This window comes from Triticum aestivum, chromosome 1B (genome assembly GCF_018294505.1).
Source record: "Triticum aestivum cultivar Chinese Spring chromosome 1B, IWGSC CS RefSeq v2.1, whole genome shotgun sequence".
NCBI lineage: Eukaryota > Viridiplantae > Streptophyta > Magnoliopsida > Poales > Poaceae > Triticum > Triticum aestivum.
In genome coordinates this window covers 363,558,417-363,583,384 of record NC_057795.1, presented here as the reverse complement: position 1 = coordinate 363,583,384, position 24,968 = coordinate 363,558,417, and the positions used below count along the sequence as shown (strand labels likewise).

The 24,968-nt window shown below is 44.2% G+C and overlaps 2 protein-coding genes across 7 annotated transcripts; one reads left to right on the top strand and one right to left on the bottom strand.

The window, feature by feature from the left end:
- Positions 1–16,555: 16,555 nt before the first annotated feature.
- Positions 16,556–21,084, bottom strand: LOC123124424 (uncharacterized). Of its 6 annotated transcripts, none has more exons than XR_006461081.1 (7): positions 20,404–21,084; positions 20,242–20,314; positions 20,000–20,092; positions 19,647–19,730; positions 19,002–19,216; positions 18,771–18,865; positions 16,556–18,067 (listed from the first exon to the last, which is right to left on the bottom strand). XR_006461081.1 is itself a non-coding variant. In XM_044545042.1 (6 exons), exons 1-6 carry the CDS (start codon positions 20,853–20,855, stop codon positions 17,962–17,964), a joined length of 1,023 nt encoding a protein of 340 aa, XP_044400977.1. In that variant the 5' UTR covers positions 20,856–21,084; the 3' UTR covers positions 16,558–17,961. The 6 variants fall into 6 exon arrangements, 4 of the variants coding, with proteins under 4 accessions (XP_044400977.1, XP_044401004.1, XP_044400986.1 ...); XR_006461084.1 differs by having other exon boundaries at positions 18,014–18,067; positions 18,771–18,949; positions 19,077–19,216; XM_044545042.1 differs by lacking the exon at positions 18,771–18,865 and having other exon boundaries at positions 16,558–18,067.
- A 572-nt stretch (positions 21,085–21,656) lies between these two features.
- Positions 21,657–24,705, top strand: LOC123124406 (rab GTPase-activating protein 22). Its single transcript, XM_044545023.1, has 5 exons — positions 21,657–22,051; positions 22,146–22,278; positions 22,389–22,438; positions 23,010–23,063; positions 23,249–24,705. The coding sequence occupies exons 1-5, from the start codon at positions 21,672–21,674 to the stop codon at positions 24,519–24,521; spliced, it is 1,890 nt and encodes a 629-aa protein (XP_044400958.1). The 5' UTR covers positions 21,657–21,671; the 3' UTR covers positions 24,522–24,705.
- The last annotated feature ends 263 nt before the right edge of the window (positions 24,706–24,968 follow it).

Genomic DNA, 24,968 nt, shown 5'->3' with positions numbered 1-24,968 from the left:
GACGAAAGGGTTGTGAGGGAACCGTCTCGAGAAAAAGAGAAGAGGGTAGCATGAAGATGAAATAAGTCGGCTTACCAGATGCAATTCCTGCAGCCCCCAACACAAATTTCAACAGCCTCATTTGGAAGGTCTGGGCTCCCAACAAGCTCAAAATGTTCATGTGGCTCCTCGTCAGGGACCGCCTCTTGTGCAACGATAGATTGCAGAGAAGAGGCTGGCCCAACGGCTACTTCCACCCCCTGTGCATCAGGAATTTGGAAATATCTACACATCTAATATGGGGCTGCAGTTTCTCGTAGCAGGTCTGGGGGAAATGCACCAGCTGGTTTGGTTGTTCCTCGCTAGCGACATGAGCGAGACCTCTGCTCAGCCCGGCCCAGTCTTGCCATCTTCTCATCAACAAGACTATTCCTGCTAACAGGCGCGGAGTCAGATCTCTGATCATCATGATCGCGTGGGAATTATGGAAGGAAAGAAACCACTGCGTCTTCCGAGGAAAAACGCCTCGGGTGAAAGATGTCGTCGCAGCAATTAGGAGCAATATCGAGCAATGGAGATTGGCAGGAGCCAAATGCATGGAGCCTTCCTTCGGGGACACAATTAGTGAAAAATAGCCATAAGAGAGGAGAGCCACCTGTACTTTTCTAATTTCATCCACTTGATCACTTGATCTACATGTTTCCACTGCTTTCTGCTAAATCAATGAAGCCGGTGATCAGCCGGGTCTTTCAAAAAAAAGTTAGGCCTACGCTAGCAACGTGGGCTACTAGGAATAATCAATCCAGCTACTGGCACTATCAGCCTAGGCAGCCTACGTGTAAAAAATTTAGTAGCTTCTTACACCCATGTTGTTGGCTTAAAACCCGATGGGTAGAACGCGCAGCCCAGGTTATCAGTTTAATTCCATAGGAAAAAACAAAGGAACTATGATGCGTTGTTTTCTTTGTGTGAACCATGCGGCGACATCGGTAGGGTTTAGTCATGACATGGTTGTAAGTGAAATTAGTTTTTGCTTATATGGCATGGTCTCATGTGGACTGCATGTTGAGATAAATAAAGTAGTGGAGATCACTCTCTTAGGTATATAAGATTTATGATGAAACTACCCTTGACTAATTCGATGGTGCACACCACATATCCCTAAATATTAGCAACGCATGTATTTTCCCTAAGGGCATCTCCAACGCTGACCCATAAATTTGCTCCGGCATCTGTCCGTGGACGCGGGGGGGGTGGGGGTCCAATTTGGACATTGATGCCGGAGGCCGCCATCCAATGCTCCCTGCATACATTTCAACCATTGCTTGAACTAACCAGACGAAATTCATGCAAACGCGGTGTATTTCATATAAACCTGGCGAGATTCATTACATTTCGGACATACTTCAACTAAAAGTGGAGCTCGTTCAACTCTGGAGGTATAATTTTGTCCGCCTACAACCTCGCCCATGGTACTGACGGCCTGGGGCGGCGACGGAGGTGGAGTAGCGAGTTGCCTAGCTCATATCAGGCGGGCTTGGTGGGCTACCCGGCCGGCTTTTATGTCGGAGAACCCCTCTTACTGCTCACTGGATGCCATGGAGATTGTGAAGAAAATGGTGCAAGGAGGAGATGGGAGCGGAGTGTGGTGCGATTTTCGCCTAGCGTCTGGCACCATTTAAATAGAGGGCGGATGGTCGGAGCCAACCGACGTTGTGTTTAATGTCTGACGGCTCACGAACGAACGTGTGGCCGGAGTAGGTTTCTCGGCACACGCGCGGGTTTTATGGAGGAAGGAGGACAGTCTGTGGCCGTTTGAACGCAGTGAGAGACGTGTTCTGTCGGGTGCACAGCGGGCGGTGCTCTCTTTGCTGTCGGGCACTTAAATGTCGGCATTGAGAGGTCGCATCCGTCCCGTGCCGGCGTTAATGCGGAGCGGCCACTCTCCCGCGGCATAAATGCAGGCAGCTAGCGCCTGGTGAGAACGTGCCCGGGCGCAGATGGGTGTTTCGGGTGGGTCAGGGTGGTCAGACGCATGCGTGGCAGCTATCCAAACGCTCGCAAAACCCCCACTTTGTCTCTGATTTGCGAAAAAATATGCATCCAAACTATCCGGCGGACCGATACAGACCCAGGTTGAATGGCTTTCATTGTCCAGACCACGTGGTTCAGACATATGCGGGTGTTTTGATGGTGCACGTTGAGGATTCCCTAACTAACTATTGGAAGATTGACTAGCATGTTTTTTCTAACTAATGGCTGGAGATTTCGTTTTCCTAACTACGATTCATGCATGAGTTTGGCTTGTACAAGTTTTCTCTAGATAATGTTTTCTTATATCGTGTGCGGTGGAGGGGTAAAAAATGAATTATAAAGATTAGAAAAAGTACACCTTACATTGTGTAATTTTAGCGAATTCAGATACAACATATATGAGTATATGAAGGCTCCAAACATGGTAACCAATAGTGGATCTCCCGCTCAATGCAAACATGGCCTACATATAAATGTGATCATCAATAAAGATGGACACCTGATTCATTTGTTGTTCTTGAATCTCTCTTGGTCTTTTACTTCGAACACGTAGCACGCTCTATCGGGAACCTGTGATGCACGGTTGTGGCTGCAATGTCAACCAGTGTCGAGAATGCCACTTGCTACCAAAAGGACATGCTCTATCCTGACGACTGCATTCAGACCGTCGACTAACAACAATTTCCGCCTACCAGCCTCCATGGCTTGATGACACTATGTCCAGTTATGCCAGTAATGCTCAAGTTCAGAGGATCCTTGCTAGTCTTGCAGTTCAACTAGACTTGATGCAACGATTCTCCCTCTCAAATGAACTGTTGTATTTTCGAAACATACTTTGGCTTGGTCGAGCTCTAGAGCTACAACAATGTAAGCCTCGTGCGTTCCATGATAGTTCAGTCGGAAGTCATTATGACATCCCAATTACATATCGATGCCTCCATTGACTATTTGCTTGGTCCAAGATGAAACGGCAAATTCATAGATAGTCCAAACCTGAATGCCTAAAGTACTAGGTCATCTCGAGCTGCAACCGTTACCAGAATGATCCTAGCAAGTCGTAACCATGGAGTTCATTGATGGATTGCCACAATCAAGCAAGTCAAATTGCATTCTCGTGGTAGTGGATAAATTCACATATAATCACCCATTCACGACTGCCAAGATTTTGTTGGAAATATGCCCTAGAGGCAATAATAAAAGTATTATTATTATATTTCCTTGTTCATGATAATTGTCTTTTATTCATGCTATAACTGTATTATCCGGAAATCGTAATACACGTGTGAATACATAGACCAAAATATGTCCCTAGTGAGCCTCTAGTTGACTAGCTCGTTGTGATCAACAGATAGTCATGGTTTCCTGGCTATGGACATTGGATGTCGTTGATAACGGGATCACATCATTAGGAGAATGATGTGATGGACAAGACCCAATCCTAAAACTAGCACAAAAGATCGTGTAGTTCATTTGCTAGAGCTTTGCCAATGTCAAGTATCTCTTCCTTTGACCATGAGATCGTGTAACTCCTGGATACCGTAGGAGTGCTTTGGGTGTATCAAACGTCACAACGTAACTGGGTGACTATAAAGGTGCACTACAGGTATCTCCGAAAGTATCTATTGTTTTATGCGGATCGAGACTGGGATTTGTCACTCCGTGTAAACGGAGAGGTATCTCTGGGCCCACTCGGTAGAACATCATCATATGCGCAATGTGACCAAGGAGTTGATCACGAGATGATGTGTTACGGAACGAGTAAAGTGACTTGCCGGTAACGAGATTGAACAAGGTATCGGTATACCGACGATCGAATCTCGGGCAAGTAAAATACCGCTAGACAAAGGGAATTGTATACGGGATCGATTGAGTCCTTGACATCGTGGTTCATCCGATGAGATCATCGTGGAACATGTGGGAGCCAACATGGGTATCCAGATCCCGCTGTTGGTTATTGACCGGAGAACGTCTCGGTCATGTCTGCATGTCTCCCGAACCCGTAGGGTCTACACACTTAAGGTTCGATGACGCTAGGGTTATAAAGGAAGCTTGTATGTGGTTACCGAATGTTGTTCAGAGTCCCGGATGAGATCCCGGACGTCACGAGGAGTTCCGGAATGGTCCGGAGGTAAAGATTTATATATAGGAAGTCCTGTTTCGGCCATCGGGACAAGTTTCGGGGTCATCGGTATTGTACCGGGACCACCGGAAGGGTCCCGGGGGCCCACCGGGTGGGGCCACCTGCCCCGGGGGCCACATGGGCTGTAGGGGGTGCATCTTGGCCTACATGGGCCAAGGGCACCAGCCCCTAGAGGCCCATGCGCCAAGATATAGGAAAAAGGGGAGAGTCCTAAAGGGGGAAGGCACCTCCGAGGTGCCTTGGGGAGGATGGACTCCTCCCCCCTTCTTAGCCGCACCCCTTCCTTGGAGGAAGGGGCAAGGCTGCGCCTCCCCCCTCTCCCCTGCCCCTATATATAGTGGCGGGGAGGGAGGGCATCCACACCTGAGCCCTTGGCGCCTCCCTCCCTCCCGTGACACCTCCTCCTCTCCCGTAGGTGCTTGGCGAAGCCCTGCAGGATTGCCACGCTCCTCCATCACCACCACGCCGTTGTGCTGCTGCTGGATGGAGTCTTCCTCAACCTCTCCCTCTCTCCTTGCTGGATCAAGGCGTGGGAGACATCGTCGAGCTGTACGTGTGTTGAACGCGGAGGTGCTGTCCGTTCAGCACTTGATCATCGGTGATTTGAATCACGACGAGTACGACTCCATCAACCCCGTTCACTTGAACGCTTCCGCTTAGCGATCTACAAGGGTATGTAGATGCACTCTCCTTTCTACTCGTTGCTGGTCTCTCCATAGATAGATCTTGGTGATACGTAGGAAAATTTTTGAATTTCTGCTACGTTCCCCAACAGATTTCTCATTATTACCTTGAAAATGCATACAAATTACATGGCCTTCTAGAAGCAATAAATTTAGACCGGGACCTGTATTCACGAGAAATTCTGGAAGGCGCAATTTCGCAGAATTGGCATGGAATTGAAGATGAGCACACCATGTCATCCACAGACGGATGACCAGACATAACACATGAACTAGTGCTTGGAAATTTACTTGCGTTGGTTCATTCACGTGTGTCCAAGTTGCTAGAGCCAATACCTTTCATTGGTGGAATTCTTTCACAATCCCAGCTACAACTCAACTTTGAAATCCTTGCCTTTAATGGCACTCTATGGGCATTAACTGTGACACTGGGTTATTGAGGCAACGTCAACTTGCAAGATTCCTACTTTGAAATAATGGCTTGAAGAGCGCAAATTCATGTATCAAGTTTTGAAGCAACACCTCCATCTAGCTCGGCACATCATGAAAGTATAGACACACAAGCGCCGCACAGACAAAACATTCCAACCAAGGGATTTCATCTTCGTCTATGTTTAAACTTCCGTGGAGCGACGAGCTAATCACAAGCTCTCCTTCAAATACTTCGGTCCATTCAAGATTCTACAAGCTATCGACGTAGTGTCATATAAGCTAGAGATGCTTGAGGACTCTAAGGTTGATAACCCACAAGTATAGGGGATCGCAACAGTTTTCGAGGGTAAAGTATTCAACCCAAATTTATAAATTCGACACAAGGGGAGCCAAAGAATATTTGAAGGTATTAGCAGCTGAGTTGTCAATTCAACCACACCTGGAGATTAATTATCTGCAGCAAAATGATTAGTAGCACAGTAATATGATAGTTTTGATGATAGCAGCAGTAGTAACGGTAACAGTAACAATGATAACAGTGATATTGTAGTAGTAACGATAGCAGTAGCAACAGTAGTAGCTTAGCAAGAATAATATATGATAAATTCGTAGGCATTGGATCAGTGACTCGTTGGATGATATTCATCATGAGACAATTATAATCTAGGGCGATATGGCACTAGCTTCAGTTCATAAATATAATATAGGCATGTATTCCGTAAATAGTCATATGTGCTTATGAAAAGAACTTGCATGATATTTTTTGTCCTACCCTCCCGTTGCAGCAGGGTCCTATTGGAAACTAAGGGATATTAAGGCCTCTTTTAATAGAGGACCGGAACAAAGCATTAACACAAGGTGAATACATGAAGTCCTCAAACTACGGCCATCATCGGGAGTGGTCCCGGCTATTGTCACTCCGGGGTTGCCGGATTATAACATGTAGTAGGTGACTATAACTTGCAAGATTGGATCTAGAACATGGATATAATGGTGATAACATAAACAGTTCGGATCTGAAATCATGGCAGCCGGGCAAAGTGACAAGCATTAAGCATGGCAAAGTCATAGCAACATCAATCTCAAAACATAATGGATACTAGGGATCAAGCCCTAACAAAACTAACTCGATTACATGATGAATCCCATTCAACTCCTCACCGGCCAGCGAGCCTACGAAGGAATTACTCACTCCCGGTGGGGAGCATCATGGAATTGGCGATGGAGATGTGTTGGTGATGACGAAGATCGAAGATCCCCCTCTCCAGAGCCCCAAACGGACTCCAGATCTGGCCTCCCAATGAAGAACAGGAGAAGGCGGCAGCTCCGTCTCGTGAAACACGATAATTCTTCCTGCTTGATTTTTTTTTGGAAATATGGGATTTTATAGCGTCGGTTTGAGGGTCAGCGGGGCCACCAGGTGGGCAGCATCCACCAGGGCGCGTTTGGGGGGGCTGGCGCGCTCTGGGGGGTTGTGCCCACCTAGGTGCCCTCCTCAGGTACCTCCTGGATCCAGAAATTCTCTTATTTGATATAAAAAATCCTCGCAAAGTTTCGTTCAATTCCGAGAATTTTTATTTCTGCAAAAAACAACACAGTTCTGCTGAAAACAACATCAGTCCGGGGTTAGTTTCATTCAAACCATGCAAATTAGAGTCCAAAACAAGAGGAAAAGCGTTAGGAAAAATAGATACGTTGGAGACGTATCAACTCCCCCAAGTTTAAACCTTGCTTGTCCTCAAGCAATTCAGTTGATAAACTGAAAGTGAAAAAGAGAAACTTTTATGAACTCTTTTGCTCTTGTTTCATAAATAAGCTTGAATAGCACCCAGGTTTTCAGCAAGGATTATATCTAACCATGTTGACAATAACTCTTAAAATTATATTAACTCATATCAATGACATAAACAACTAGAGAGCAATAATAAGATATCTCAAAAGCAACATGTTGTCAAAACAACCATGATATAATATGACAATAATGGTATCTCGCTAGCCCTTTCTGAGACCGCAAAACATAAATGCAGAGCACCCCCAAGGTTCAAGCAGCGAATAAACATTGTAATTCATGGTAGAAAAGATCCAGTCATGATGCATCCAACATTAGCTATACACAATGCATCAGCATGACAGCAGTGCTCTCAGGTTCTGGCGCTTATTTGAGAAGGTGATGACACAACATAAAAGTAAATAGATAGTCTCTTCGCAGAGGGAAGCAGTGATTTGCAGAGGTGCCAAAGCTCAAGTTTTTAAGATAGAGGTAAATGATATTTTGAGACATGCACCCTTCTCATTCACTTCATGACCATCAGTTATCAATATCTTCCATGCTAAGCATGCTAGTAGCGGTTCCCAAGCGGAAATGTAAAGGTTATGACTCCATTGGGAGTTTTTGTTTGATTATTTGTAAGATCTTTTCTTTTTTCAGTTTGGGACTGGGCATCCCTATTACCGCCCTTTTCTCGTGCGATGGCAAGTGAATAAACACTCGACCTGAGAATAACCCGCTTAGGATGGAAGATACCGACTACCTGCTGTCGTGGCACATACAAATTTACTTAGGACGGCAGGGTAATACCGCATATAGGTAGGTATGATGGACTCATCTGGAATAACTTGGGTTTCAGGTTTTTAATGTACAAGCAGAGTTCTCACTTAGTACAGGCTAAGGCTAGCAAATAGGTTGAGAAGCGGCCAGCTAGAGAGCAACAACGGTCATGAATATGCATTATGCATAAGTAACATTGGATACTAGCATGAGTAGGATATGAACATCATGAACATAAATATCATAGAGGTTATGTTGGTTTTGATTCAACTACATGCATGAACATGTGCCAAGTCAAGCCACTTGAACATTCAGAGGAGGATACCATATCATCATACTACATCACAATCATTTTAACGCAATGTTGATGTCCAAGATAAGTCATTATTCACTCCTAACTACTTATGCATGGCATGAGAAACTATAATTTCTAATTGTCATTGCAAACATGTTTGATCATAATAGGTTGAAGCATGGATACTAGGTTAAACATATTTACAAAAATAGAACAAGTCGAGTTCATACCCGTTTCTCTCTACCACGGCCAGTTCATCCAATATCATCGTTATTGCCTTTCACTTGCACGACCGAACGATTTAAAATAATAATAGTGCAAGAGTGCTCTGGACTAAGCTGGAATCTGCAAACATTTTATTCAAGAGGAGAAGACAAGGTAATATGAGCTCTTTGTTAGATCAACAATGCAAATGGGAGCCACTCAACATTTTCATCGTGGTCTTCTCCTCGGTATGACTCGATAAAAGATAAAGAAATTCAGAGAAACACACTGAAATATTTTTGGAGTTTTTGGTTTTTCGAAAGCAAGCAAACCAAAAAGGAAAAAGCAAAAACGAAAAAAACTATTTACACGGGAAAGCTTCCAACAAGTAAAAGAAGAACATGGAAAACTTTTGGGTTTTCTTTTTAGTACTACAATAATTTGAACTAGAAAGAAAAATAAAAAAGAAGCAAGATACATATTTTTGGGATTTTCTTAAAGTTTTTCCAACACACAAGAAGAAAGCGAGAAAATAAATTAAACATGGATGATACAATGAAAAAGTGTGGACACCGACAACTGGAATGAAACTAGATAATACCCCGCGCGTTGCCGCGGGAATTTTGGAAGGATATAAAACATACATGAGTAGATCCATCCCAACAATTATATTTTCAAGTGTAACAGATAATATATTGTATTTTATCATATAAAAAGATAATATCATGTACTTTTCTAAAGGTGATATAATTGTAGCTACTGCTGAGGGGCACAAATTTTACATTAGAGATAACAATACTATCAATTCAGCATGTACAGTATGATTTTTCATATGGATTTGCATGAATTGTACCTGTGCACCGATCATTAATTAAGGTAAATTGTGCCCAAAAAGTGCATCCCTGTACATGAACTTTGGTATTTTTTAGGGATGGTAAAAGAATGGTGCTCTTCGGATCATTACATAAACTGACAAAAAAGAATGAACATAATCTGCAAAATGTAAAACATTGGTAGCAAACTTTGTGTTTCAGTTTCTGTAAGAAAGGGAAGTTGCTACTTGCATGGTTAATAAAAGACAGAAAATAATATTGTTTGTGAATAGACTATAAATAATGTATTTGGGGGGCATTCAAAGACATATTTATACAATGAACAGAGGGACAGATAGTCTGTTACAACTAAAAAATAATAATGGTTCTTTCGCCAAAAAAATGGTTACCTATTCGGCAAGTAATCAGTTGAACTTATCTTATCTGTTACATACCTCTAAATTTCTGCAATAAAACACCAACAAAATGACCCCCTGATATATACAAGGTCTGGATTTCAGACAGAGATAGACAAAAGGTCAGCCCAATAATAAATCAAATGAAAAGGTAAGTATGCATGCCTTCTTTTTGAGCTGCACGCATGTCATCTAGATGGAGAAAGGGAGAAAACAATTCGCAAGAGTACTCTTCACTTCAGGATAGAATTTACTTGCATGCAGACACGTAGATCTAAAGGCTCACAAAGATAGTATGCAAATGATACGGTCAAAGGATACTGGAGCAGGAGGCGATGGGAGAACCTGCTTGTCGCTCGGCTCCGACGTCAAATGTTCCCGGCTTTGAATTCGTTCAACTTGCATGCAGTCCGATCTCGGCCACGCACAATTCGTTTGAAGGATCACTGCCTTCTTCAACTCCCACCGTCTCCACAGAAATGGCAGCTCTCCGGACTCAACATCGCTTGGCGGCATGGGAGACAGCAGCACGGCGCTGATGTTCCTGTTGCAGCTCAGCCCCACACTGCAGCCCCGTGTTCTTCTTCTGCAACGCTATGATGTTGTTTCTAGTGCATCTCTCCAGCGTACCGAATAAAGCAGAAGGGGGAGTCAGACGCGTCATTACAAACTGTGAATGGGCGAAGGGGGAAAGACAACAGGCGCTGAGATACATGACTTTTGGATTGTAGAGGCAACCTTGCACGTACGCTCCAAATTAATATATATGGAAGATTACTGGGAGGGGAAGAGTGCTTTCTTATGTAGGACCCACCAGATTGAAATCAGTAGTGGGCTGTGTGTGGTAAAATCCATAACTAAAGGCTAAGTGGGGAGAGGAATAGTTGATGGATGTGGTCAAGTGCTGCGTGGGATCCATTTGGGAAGAAAAGGGGCTCAACCGGTTGGTTATAGAGCTGGAGGGAGGGCCAGTGGCCATGGGGGATGGGGGATGAGTGGCTGCAGGCGAGGGAAAAACTGATTGGCTGCTTTTAGAAACTGAATAATGATGTGGCACATCGTTGATGTGGATAGTGTGCATGGTGAGAGAATAGGAAGAAGTGGGGAGCAACTTCTTAAGAATGATAGATGTGTGAACATGAATGTAATATCGATGGGAATACGTACTCCCCCAAGCTTAGGCTTTTGGCCTAACTTGGTAATCACCAGTTGTAGAAGCCGTGAGGTCCAATGTTGAAGTGCTGGGGAGCAGGCACCATAGGGTCCCACTGCTGAGGCTCCGACTGCGCCGCCGCCAGGTTGTTCCGGTAAGCGACTATGTCCTCAGGCATAACTCTATATCCGTTCCTGACAACATAGTTAAACAAAGCAGGTGCATGCAAGGGGATGACATCACGAGTGATCTCACTAAAAACTAAATTGTAAGGCAAGTCAATATCAGGGTAATCAGCAGCAAGAAACTGGTGGTCCTTCATAGCTGCTCTGTCTAAGTAAACCTTGGGCAAGGGGTGATCATGCTGGCGTATCTGCACATTGAAGTGAGTCGCCAAACAAGCAGCATAAATGTCCCCATGTATTTACCCTTGAATCTGTTAAGGTGAAGGCGACGTGCCACAATAGCTCCCAAGCTAAAAGTGTTATCGCCATAAAGTGTGCGACGCAAAACAGCAAAATTTGGGGCGCTGAGTGAACCCACCCTCTCTCGCTAGCAAGCACTTTGCGATAAATAAAGCAAAGTAATGCATGGTAGGAAACTGCAAGCTAGTGACAGTGGTGCTCAAAACTCCTCTCATCCCCCACTATCAGAGTACGGTAAAAACCATCAAACTTTGAGGGCCTAGGCTCTACCAAACCCCCATCAGAAGAAAGCATGCATATGTCACAAAATTCAGTAAGTGGGGTCTGACGGTGTTCAGCATATAAGTTAAATGACACCTCAGGGGGATTATTCCTAGATGAAATGAAGTTTTGCACAAAGGAATTTGTGAGGAGATGATACTGTTCGCATTCAGCTACGATGAAGTCGGTGAGGCCGGCATTAGCAGCATATTGGTTGAACTCTTGGAGGATTTCGGCCTCTCCCATGAACTCATTGTCCGACCACTCACACGGCCGTAACTCCGCCAACCTCGGGGTATGAAGATCATTGTCAGATGACTGCCCAATAACCCCCTTGGAGTTCTTCTTGGAAGCAAACTTCCTAAAGATATTCATCTTTTTCCTATGAACAAAATTCTGAAATTTTTAGTCCACAAAAAAAATTCTCAACAAAACTTCACAAAATTGATAGCAAGTACTCATAGGGATGTATAGAGGCCATAGCAAGCATTCAAACTACTTAGAACTCAAAGAATTCAACATGCAAGCTCATCTACAGCAGCACCAAGAGTAACTAATTATTCTAAATATAAACCACTAAAACAAAAATTAATTGGACACGTGGAGGAGTCACATACCAAGCAACAAATCCCCGAAACAATTTCGGAAATGGAGCTTCGAGCAAAGAGATCGAAATCCGCAGTTTCTGGAGCAAGAACACGAGAGAGAGAGAGAGAGAGAGAGAGAGGTACTGATTTTTCCTGTGTGAATGGAGTGGTGTGGGAGGAAGAAGTAAGTGAGGGGGCCCACCAGGTGGGCATCACCCACTAGGGCACGCCTGGGAGTCCTGGCGTGCCCAAGTGGGTTGTGCCCACCTGGTGTACCTCCCTCTGATATTATTTGCACCAGAAATTCATAAATATTCAGAAAAAATTTGTATCAGATTTTCAGAGCGTTCTGAGAACTTTTATTTTTGGGTCATTTTTTTATTGCACGGGAAAAGCAGAAAACGGACAAAGCATGGCACTTTATTTTATTTAACTAATAAAAGCAGAAAAACAAAAGGTAGGGACAGAAGGTAGTGCTTACTAAATTCATCAACTTCATACCTCTAAAAAATGATTCATTAATAAGGTTGATCAAGTCTTATTAACAACCACTTTCGATTAGCATGAGACCGAAGAACTTCCGTAAATCACTAAGTTACCTCAATGGTGATATGAATGTCCCCAACAATAAGCATTTCATATTTCTTTTTGATAGTAGGTAGAGGTAGTTGAAAACTTCCAATAGTGATTGTCGGAGATTTTTCAATATCATTAATACCATTCACTTGGAATTGTTTCTTCGAAAAGTGCACTGTATGCTCATTACCATTGATATGAAAAGTGACCAATAACAGCCCCTGCGGTATTCAAGAAGGGTCTACCAAGGATAATCAACATGTTTTCATCCTCGGGCATCTCAATATAACAAAGCCAGTCAAAAATAGTAACATTAGCAACAACAACGGGCACATCCTCACAAATACCGATAGGTATGGCAGTTGATTTATCAGTCATTTGCAAGGATATTTCAATAGGTGTGAGTTTATTCAAATCAAGTCTTTTATATAAAGAGAAAGGCATAACACTAACACCAGCTCCCAAATCACATAAAGCAGTTTTCACATAATTTCTTTTAATGGAGCAAGGTATAGTTGGCATTCCCGGATCTCCAAGTTTTTTAGGTACTCCATCTTTGAAAGTGTAATTAGCAAGCATAGTGGAGATTTTGGCTTCCGGTATTTTTCTCTTATTGGTGATGATGTCTTTCATATACTTTGCATAAGGAGGCATTTTCAAGATATTAGTCAAGCGAGTGCACAGAAAATCATTTCGGCAAAGCGTTCAAATTCTTCATTATCTTTCTTTTTAGTTGACTTAGGTGGAATGGGCATAGGATTTTGAATGTTCTCTTTCCTTTCCATGTTTTCTAGCAACAAAGTCTCTTTTGTCATATCTTTTATTCTTAGGTTGTGGGTTATCAAGATCAATAGCTGGTTATTCTCAACATCATTATCTGGTTCTTTATCATTAGGTTGAGTGTTTTCATGAACCTCATCATTATCTTTTTCATTATCAAAAGGTGAGTGTTCATTACCAGATTGAGTTTCATCATCAGAGATAGAAACTTCATTATCATTACCAGGAGATTTTTCTACTTCAGGTTCACTAGAGGCAGGCAAAGTCTTGCCATTTTTCTTCTTCTTTTTCTTTTTAGAAGGACTAGGTGTAGTGGTGTTGTTCCTTTGAGAATCTTGTTCAATTCTCTTTGGGTGTCCCTCGGGATAAAGTGGTTCCTGAGTCATTTTACCTCCACTAGTTGCTACTCTAACAGTAAAGTCACTTGTATTATTGTTCATTTCATCAAGTAACTCTCTTTGAGATTTAGCAACTTGTTCTAGTGAGTTTGAACCATAGAGGCATGTTTTTCTACACCTCTAACATCATTTGAGATTCTAAATAGCAAGTGACTTAAGCGAGCAATCATATCAGAGTTGTATTTCAGTTGTTTCATAACATTTGCATTGAAGTGATCTTGCTTTCTAATGTAATTATCAAACTCATAAAGGCATTGACTAGGATGTTTATTATGAGGATCATCACTATCATTGAAATTCATTAAAGATTTTACCTCTACCACCTTGGGTGGTGGTGGTGCTTCAAGCCCATGTATTTCTTTGATAGGTGGTAAATTTTAAACATCCTCGGCCTTAATACCTTTTTCCTTCATATATTCTTTGCATCTTGCATAACTTCAGGACTGAGATATAAGATACCCCTCTTCTTCGGAGTGGGTTTAATAGGTGTTTTAGGAGGAGTCCAATCATCATGATTTTTCAATATGTTATTCAATAATTCCTCAGCTTGTCCAATAGTTTGTTCCCTGAAAACACAACCAGCACAACTATCTAGGAAGTCCCTAGAAGTATCGGTTAGTCCATTATAGAAGATATCAAGTATTTCATTTTTCTTAAGAGGGTGGTCACGCAAAGCATTAAGCAATTGAAGAAGGCTCACCCAAGCTTGTGGGAGACTCTCTTCTTCAATTCGCACAAAGTTAAATATTTCCTGCAAGGCAGCTTGTTTCTTATGAGCGGGGAAATATTTTTCAGATAAGTAATAGATCATATCCTGGGGACTATGCACACAACCAGGAGCAAGAGTATTGTACCAAGCTTTAGCATCACCCTTTAATGAGAACGGAAATAACTTGAGAATATAGTAATAGCGAATATTCTCATCATGAGCAAAAATGGTAGATATATCATTCAACTTAGTAAGATGTGCCACAACAGTTTTACTTTCATAACCATGGAAAGGATCCGATTCAACCAAAATGATTGACTCTGGGTCGACAGAGAATTCATAATCCTTATCAGCAATAACAATAGGTGAAGTAGCAAACTCAGGATCACATTTCATTCTAGCATTGAGAGATCTTTCTTTATACTTGCATAATAATTTCTTTAGATCATCTCTATCCTTACAAGCAAGAATATCTCTAGTTGCCTCCTCACTCATAGTATAACCTTCCGGTACCTTTGGCAATTCATATCTAGGAGGACTAGTTCTAGTAGGTGTTTCAAGATTTTTAGTTTCAAGTTCATCATCGGACTCAACAATATCATGTTGTCTTACTCTAGCAATTTGTTCATCAAGAAATTCACCTAGTGGCACATCATCATCAAGCAAGGTACTGGCATCATCATGAGTAGCATTCATAGCAGAAGTGACATCATCAATAACTTGCGACATATCAGAATTAATAGCATGTTGTGGAGTTGCAAGTTTACTTATAACAGAAGGTGAATCTAAAGCAGAACTGGATGGCAGTTCCTTAACTCCCCTCGTCTTTGAGGGAAAAATCTTAGTCTTAGCATCCTTCAAATTCTTCATAGTAATAATATGATAATAATCCCAAGTGACTCAACAAATATAGTTGTGCTCCCCGGCAACGGCGCCAGAAAAATGTCTTGATAACCCGCAAGTATAGGGAATCACAACAGTTTTCGAGGGTAGAGTATTCAACCCATACTTATATATTCGACACAAGGGGAGCCAAAGAATATTTGAAGGTATTAGCAGCTGAGTTGTCAATTCAACCACACCTGGAGATTAATTATCTGCAGCAAAATGATTAGTAGCACAGTAATATGATAGTTTTGATGATAGTAGCAGTAGTAACGGTAACAGTAACAATGATAACAGTGACATTGTAGTAGTAACGATAGCAGTAGCAACAGTAGTAGCTTAGCAAGAATAATATATGATAAATTTGTAGACATTGGATCGGTGACTCGTTGGATGATATTCATCATGAGACAATTATAATCTAGGGCGATATGGCACTAGCTCCAGTTCATAAATATAATGTAGGCATGTATTCCGTAAATAGTCATACGTGCTTATGGAAAGAACTTGCATAACATCTTTTGTCCTACCCTCCCGTGGACGTGCTTATGGAAAGAACTTGCATGACATCTTTTGTCCTACCCTCCCGTGGCAGCGGGTCCTATTGGAAACTAAGGGATATTAAGGCCTCCTTTTAATAGAGAACCAGAACAAAGCATTAACACACGGTGAATACATGAACTCCTCAAACTACGGTTATCACCGGGAGTGGTCCGACTATTGTCACTCCGAGGTTGCCGGGTCATAACACGTAGTAGGTGACTATAACTTGCAAGATCGGATCTAGAACATGGATATAATGGTGATAACATAAACAGTTCAGATCTGAAATCATGGCACCCGGGCCCAAAGTGACAAGCATTAAGCATGACAAAGTCATGGCAATATCAATCTCAGAACATAGTGGATACTAAGGATCAAGCCCTAACAAAATTAACTCGATTACATGATGAATCTCATCCAACTCCTCACCGACCAGCGAGCCTATGAAGGAATTACTCACTCCCGGTGGGGAGCATCATGGAATTGGCGATGGAGATGTGTTGGTGATGACGAAGATCGAAGATCCCCCTCTCCGGAGCCCCAAACGGACTCCAGATCTGGCCTCCCGATGAAGAACAGGAGACGGCGGCAGCTCCGTCTCATGAAACGCGATAATTCTTTCTCCTTGATTTTTTTTGTGAAAATATGGGATTTTATAGCATCGGTTTGAGGGTCAGCGAGGCCACGAGGTGGGCAGCACCCACCAGGGTGCGCTTGGGGGGGGGGGGGGCTGGCGCACCCTGGTGGGTTGTGCCCACCCAGGTGCCCCCCTCAGCTACCTCCTGACTCCAGAAATTTTCTTATTTGATATAAAAAATCCTCGCAAAGTTCCATTCCATTCCGAGAACTTTCATTTCTGCACAAAAACAACACCATGGTAGTTCTGCTGAAAACAGCGTTAGGTCGGGGTTAGTTTCATTCAAATCATGCAAATTAGAGTCCAAAACAAGAGGAAAGGCGTTAGGAAAAGTAGATGCGTTCGAGATGTATCAAAGGTCCACCTATCTTCCAAGTCCACTACTCCGATAGGCTCTTACCCCAGGTACCACTGCAACGACGGAGCTGCCAAAACCATAAGAAGTCGTGCTCTCTCCCGTTGAAGTCATCACCAGCGCCAGAGAATGATTCCAACTGAACGGAGGGAGCGGATCTTCGTTCATTGGTCCGATCCCACCGTCTTCGACGCCACCTAGGAAGACACAATTCACCCGAAGGAGCGCGCCCTGCTCTATTGGCTTGGGATCAAGCCGTATCTCAAGGAGGGGATGTTAGCACCCTAATTCAAAGAAAGTGCTGCCATGGCAGCAAAACAGGCGACGACACTAGGAGGCACAACGATGCTGATCAAAAGCATTGCCATCCTGCCATGGGGCCAAACCAGGATGAAGAGCGTGCATTTCTCGTTCATCTCGGATCGCATAGCCCAACCGCAAGTATATGGAGCCATAGTGAATCAACACTACTTAAGAGAGAACCACATGAGAGAAAAAAAATGCATCCAATTGATAAAAAGGCACGACATCGGCTTATTTTTCTGTTTCACTTTTTTTGCAAAACAGTGTGCCTTTGCTGTCAGTGTCGAATGCAGAAATAATTTTCAGGTGTGGCGGAGCTTATGAAGGAGAAAAGCATGTAAAATGCAACTGACCAAAAACTGTCTATAATATTAGATATATACTAGCAAAAATGCCCGTGCGTTGCAACGGGGAAAACGCTATATGTGTGTGTGTGTGGGGGGGGGGGGGGTTATCACTTCTATATGGGTCAAGGATAGTCCTACCATTTTCAAATTGTGGGCATGAGTGCTAGAGCTATTATCTCAGACATTTTTATGCCCAGATAAATCAAGTACTAATCATATCACTTAATTGTACCAATAATATACTTATGTTACATCACCCAGGAAAATATTATTGTAAAAAGGAACGGATTTAAAAAAAATTGGTTTGCAATCATATATGCATGCAGGGGATCAATATTTTGCTTCAAAGTTCTATGAAGAGTTTGTGGCTCATGCCTCATTACAATTAAAAGAAGAAAATCTTGTCATCTGTAGGAGGGCACTAGCACTTTGCAGAAAATATACCTTCGAGATTCATTCTCAAATAAAATTCGGAAGTGCAAAACCAGATCTAACAGTAGTCACAGTACAACTCCAACCTCCTCGTTTGTTAACTTGCCGTTGTTCTGATGTAGATTCAGCCTCTCTAGCAGAAGGAAAATCCATGTCAATAATAGACTTTGAAACTCAAAGTACAAACTAAATGAAATCCTTCTCAAGTGTGTTTCTGCTTCCACAATAATAATAAAGAATTCTACTTAAATGAGTGTCAAAAGGGATACTTATTGTAGATTACATGAGGAGCCAATGACTGTTTTTACCTAATAGAAAACAACAGGTAGAGAATCTTGTGTCAATAAAATCAATCCTTGGTGATTCAGAAATGGACGATGAACTACACGTAGATTAAACTAAACACTAATTCGAATTTTGAACTGACCCTAGACTACCAGTGTGACACTTGATGTTGGTTGTGTTGCCAAAGTTACAACAGACTTGCTGCTACATTGGTACTCCACATAAACAAAGTCAATCATTGCTGCTAAACTGGTAATCCACACGAACAAAGTCAATCAGCCATGTACCAAATGTATCTCTGAATTGTAAGTGCGCGAAGGACACAGAACCTACTACGAAAACATAAGTGCCGAGTCATCTAATTCATACAACTTAGTCTAAGGTGATAAGAGTAATGGTAAGTAGCCATTGCTGGGAGATGTGATTTATTGTTGCATACTGCATTGTACATGAACATTTTACAAATGCTTATAATATATAAACATCAATTTATATATATCTACATGGGAGCATTTCAGAAAACACATGGTGAGCATGAGTGTCGCACAAACCTACAACTTTCTAGATTTCCATGTCTCATGCATGGTGGTGGGCAGAAGCTGCAGCATGTTACTCCTTAGCTTGGGGGCCCTGGTCATGGAAGACCCTGCTGGCCAGGGGGCAAGGGGGCAACGGCCAGCAACACCCACGTAAACTTGTAGCTTTGCATCAAGGCGGCCTCTCATGCCAACTACAACAGCAAATTTTACAGAGTTGGAAGCGGGTAGTGGAGGCTTACTCACATCAATCGGAAAAAAGGACAGAGGACGTCGGATCTTGATGATGGGTGGCTGGGACCGAGGACGAGCCTGGACGACCTGAGGCAGCAGCACAATAGCTCCGTCATGCTGGCGTCCGGCCGTTGATCCCTGGCACCACGGTAAGAAGGCATGAAGGAGAGGGAGCTCCCAAATGGCGACGGCGACCCGAGATCCCTTGCGTCGGCAGGGCCGTCGACCTTCATGAACCAGAAGTGATGGAGAAGCAGCATAGTAGTACAGGTCAATGTTTGAATGGATACTACTGAAATATGCCCCGGGAATCCAAAGAAAATAAGACATTGCCAAACAGCACATACAAGTTGACAGCACATAGGGACGTATTCAAGAAATCAAGCATGTGCTTTTCTTAGAGCTAGTAAATTAGTGATGTTATTCTCCGTACCAAAATTCTGATTAGCAAAAGTATTGGGCTAGCTGAGAAAATGGAGATTGTTTAACAAATAGTAGCATTATACATGTAATTTAATAAACATATGTTGCAACAGCATTGCTTCTCATAGCATCACCAAATTGGTGCATGCGCTTAGTTAGATAGTGGCGGTGTTTGTCTGTCTTTCAATCAATATACGGAAAATGCTTACAATTAGCATGAAGGGAAATACTCACGTCAAAATCCCATTCACTATAGAGGTCAGGATCATCTACATTCCCCCATATGTATGCATAGGCCATCATTGTATCCGCCGAATCCTGCAAATCCGAAGTACTCAATCCTCTTTCCGTGGAACAGTCTAGTGAAGAATTTCTATCTTAAGTGCCAAACGAAAAGTGGTCTTTCATGATAGAACAAAACCAATTGATAGCAGTTCTATCTGTGTGCCCCAAATAAGAAGGCTCAATCATGAAAAGGGGTGTCAGGATAATTGATTTGAACTAAACATTTCACTGAATTTTGCAGGTCATCATAAATCCGGCTACCCTGAGCTGAAGCAGAGACCTAGGCCAGCGAATGGACTTACAGTCAGTGAGATGCCAACAACTTCCCTCACATACTGTTCATCTTCAAATGTGTCCAGCACATTGAACTCCCCATCAGTGATCCCCTTCCAAACCTAGACACATGAACAGATTGTCACTCGTTCTGCACTTCAACCGTTCCATACTGACAGTACTCGCCATTGTTCACATCTTAACTTGCAGTGGACAAAATAAGAAATTAACAGCAAGTATACGGGATGTGTGCGCGTGGGATTGCATGCACCTTTCCGGGGACTTTGTTGCCGTCGACGGGGAGCATCGCTGGGTATACGCGGCCCCTGATGTTGAGCCTCTGGCTGCGACAAAAGCAACATGAGAATAGCGACATGGGGCGCAGAGGGAGAGGGAGAACACATGACGAACACCGGGAGGAGTGGACACTCACCTGGGCGAGAACCACCGCGAAGGACATCCCCGGCGACAGTGCGAGGTCCTGCACGTCGTCATCGGCGTCCTTACCGTCACCTTCGCCGCCCTCTCCTCTCCGAGCGAACAACAGTCGCCGGCGCCGCCGCAGGTGAATCCCCTTCCGCGGTCGGGAGCGCCGGGAGGCCGAGTCGGTCGAGGACGCGGAGGAGGAGGCCCTGTTGGCCTCCGGGGAGTCACCGGCGATGTGGGCGGCCCCGTCCATCGAAAGGGGGCCCGCTGGAGTTGAAGCCCTGCCGCTGGACCTCCTCCCGCGCCTTGTAGATCGCCTCCATGTCGTCCCCAAAACATAATCCGGCCCCTACCTCGCCTCCTCGACCGGATCTGGCCAGAGATTGCCGCCGCCGCGCCCAACATCGTCTGCATCGCAGCCCCATCTCGCTCGGAACCGGCGAGGAACGCCGCTGCCATGTACTTGGAGTTGAAGCTCCGCCGCTGGACCTGCTCCCGCGCCTCCTAGATCGCCTCGGCCTCGCCTCCTCGACCGGATCGCCTCGGCCTCGCCTCCTCGACCGGATCGCCTCGGCCTCGCCTCCTCGACCGGATCTCGCCGGAGATCGCAGCCCCCGCGCCGGGCATCGTCTGTATCGCGGCCAGCCTCAACCTCCAGCTCGTCTCGCTCGCCAGCAATTGAATAACAAAACGCAGGGTCCTTTTTGTAAGAACAACGTATATCATATATCCACTTAAAAAGGAACTGCGGGTTGAATACCAGAAACAATAGGGACTATTTTGCAAAATCGCTAGCGACGACGGACGACGGAAACCCAATTTTCTTTATTATTATATATAGGTAACTTTGTATTTTGCAAATACAACTAAAATCCAAATTTAAGTACCATATTCTATTATCATGCATGTACTCGTACTCTGTTCGGCAGAGTTTTACATCATCCCCACCAGCTACGTACTTGTAGTATCAAGTCCATGTCCAACACGTAGGTGTACTAGTATATTTGGTTCAAATTTAGGTGTGGCAGCTGCCAGGCCTTGCCAGATAGCTGGCTCCGCCACTGTTTGCTGTAAGGGTGCATTGTGCTGTGAGTTAAACTGGATCGAGAGTCTAACACCCAACATCTTGATGCTAGGAAATTTCATACCCTAAAAAAAGAACTACGAAAACCATTTTTTTAGATTTTTTTTCAAAGTTTCTTCATTCGATCGGTAGGCACCAAACGTCAAACGACGTATACACCGACCCGAACCCGCCTCGTGAGGCCCACGAACATGGCCCTATCGATCAGTGACGCACGCACGCACCACTTTCGTCGAAATCGTCAGACGGGACAGCGCGAGAACTGCAGAGAGAGGAAAAAAAGGAAGAGGAAAAAGGAGAAACCCGGAGGCCGGAATCCCAATCGATCGAAGGAAGCAGAGCTGGGGGATCGCAGCGGCGGCGGCGGCGGGGGGAAGAGCCGGAGGGGAGCCGTGGAGCGATCAGGGGGGCATCTGCGCCCGATGTGGGCGTGGGGCCTCGCCGAGCGCGCCGTCGCCGGCCTCCTCGGCCCCGCCGGCGCGAATGGCGGTCGCTGGAACACCGCCGTCGCCGTCGGGGTCACGGCCGCGGCCGGCATCGCGCTAGTCGCCATCGTCGTCTCCTCCCGCAGGTTGGCCACCGCCAGACCCAAACCCTCCCCCCCTTCTGCCAAAGGTGGTCCTGTGCTTCGTCCCCTTAGTTGCATATGCGCGCTCTGGATGCAGGGGCGGGATCAAATCGCCGTGGCGGCGGCGGAGGAAGCCCGCGCTTGGGCCCAAGGAATGGCGTAGCTTGTTCACGCCGGAGGGGAAGTTCTACGACGGTGGCGTCAAGCTACTGAAGAGAGTTCGGAACGGAGTAAGATATAGTGAAGCTTAGTTTGTTTGTTACAGTATTTCCTTGCTATCTTGTGAGTTCCTGATGTAGCTTACAAAGTCATTATATTGAGCTGTCTGCTTTCGTGACAGGGGGTTGAGCCGAGCATCAGAGCAGAGGTCTGGCCGTTCCTTCTTGGAGTGTAAGTACTCTAGACATTGTGATCCGAGGACAGATTTAGCTATGCTTGCAGATGTATACTTAGATCCACGAGATACTTGCACATGAGGAACTCATGCTAACATCGTTTTGTATTTTTAGCAACAGATTCTGTTGATGTTCCTTTTTTTACATGATTCATCTTTTCTGCATTTGAGTGAGGCTTTATACTTTATAATTAACTGTTTCAGTTTTGGGACTTGAACAGAACATAGATAGGGCCAACTTAAGAGAGGCATACTCACTTTTGTACTTTTTGTTAGTATGTAAATGTGGAAATTAGTGTTTTCCACAGGATTTTCCCAGGCTACCTGCCCCCCGCTCCTGTTCATTTGTAGTATCAAAACTATTGCGTGCAGTTTTAGATTGATTCTAAACTAAGTAGATGAAGGAAAACTTACGAATACACCAATTTTGCACATAGTTCAGCCTTCTCTGGTAGGCACAGTAAGAGATACATCGTGGAAATTTTATGTACTTAGTCACATGTGCGTTTTTTTTGGGGTAGTCAGAGTGTTTACCTCGAGTAATTGGAATTTTTGACTCTCGTGCAGTTATAGCCTGAATAGTTCAGAAGCTGAAAGGGAAGCAATTAAGGCCCATAACAGGTACACCATTTTTTCAACCATCTATGTTTCATGACTCCAGTCCATGGTTGCCCACAGTCTCACTATAGTTTTCTTTACCACTACAGAAATACATTGCTCCTTAATTAAGGAACACTTAAGTGTTTGCAAATGTTATTTTCATGGGGTCTAGTGTAAAACATGACAATGTTGGATGATTTATGTAGGAAGGGATATCTGCTCTTGAGGAAACATTGCCTGCGAAAAAACAATAAAGAAAGCAAGCGATCAGTCAATCACAAAGAGAGCATTAGTTCAGGCAAAGTCAAAGAATCTGTTACTTCTGTTGGATCTGGAGAACCTGAAAAAGTAAGCGTGGATGATCATATCACGAGTGAGGAAGAAAATCCTTGTGTCATTTTAGAGCAAGAAATGCAGGATAAGACAGGTAAAGCAATTCCAGAGAATCAGGCGGATGAAAGCCTCTGTTCATCTAGTTCACGTGATGAGGATGAGAGTGAGAAAAGTGATGTGACCGATGTGGAAGCATCCCGTGATGATGTCGCCTCTGTGGACCAGTCTTCAGTTGAGGATGAAGAAGAAAGTATGCCCCTGCCCAAATATTCAAACACAGGAGGAAATATAGAAACTGAAACTAAGTTATCTAAGATTGCCCGTCCTGTGAAGTCTGCACGGACAGTTGAGGATTTTGAGACATGGCAGCGGATAATTCGTTTGGATGCAGTTCGTGCTAATAATGAATGGGTTTCCTACTCTCCATCGCAAGCTGCGGTTACCAGAGAGAAGGCAATTGAATCTGCTTCAGCTGTTTGTCTCAAAGACTATGAGCACTTGGAAGCACATAGGATCCATCATGCGTCACGTCTTGTTGCAATACTTGAGGCGTACGCAACCTATGACCCAGAAATCGGTTATTGCCAGGGCATGAGTGACCTCCTTGCACCTCTCCTTGCTGTGCTGGAGGAAGACGATGAAGCCTTCTGGTGCTTTGCCGGTTTCATGAGGAAAGCCCGCCACAACTTCAGACTCGATGAAGTGGGTATTCGCAGGCAACTCAACATGGTCTCCAAGATAATAAAAACCAAGGACTTCCATCTTTACAGGCACTTGGAGATGCTTGAAGCTGCAGACTGCTTCTTCGTCTATAGAATGGTGGTTGTGATGTTCCGGAGGGAGCTCACCTTCGAGCAGACCCTCAGCCTGTGGGAGGCGATGTGGGCCGATCAGGCAGCGAGGCGGGCTGGGATCACAAGATCATCCTGGAGAAAACTTCAGCTTGGAGCCCCTCCAACTGATGACCTGCTGCTGTATGCAATTGCAGCCAGTGTACTGGAGAAGAGGAAATTGATAATAGAGAGCTATAGCAGCATGGATGAGATCATTAGGGACTGTAACAGCATGGCCGGGCAGCTGGACATTTGGAAGCTCCTGGACGACGCCCATGATTTAGTGGTGACCGTACAAGACAGGATCGAGTAGCTGGGATCTGCCCATGCTTATATCTGTATGATTGGTCCTGGCAGTTATCACGTTATCATATGTCTGTTATATACAATATCTTGTATGAGGTTATGGATAGAAACATTTTTGGTCTTGTTTTCTGGTGTGCCCTCTCTCTGCATGTGACTGTTCTTTGCACAGAGCAGATTTGTGGATCTTGTCATCTGTTGCTACTTCTTGGACTGTGGATGCTGGATACAATTTGGTCTTGCAGTGTTTTTTTTCCGAAACGGAGGCAAAAGATTTGCCTCATCGATTAAATAAGAGAGAGTAGATAAGAGTGTTACAACAACCACCTTAAGCACGGCATGCGGACTACTCTCGATATACAATACGCCCTAGTTTCTTTGCTCCAGCTGTAACCCAAAGCTTGGCCTCCTCCAGGATTGTGTTAAGAAGAATAGGCGGCGGAGCACTTTTGTGTCG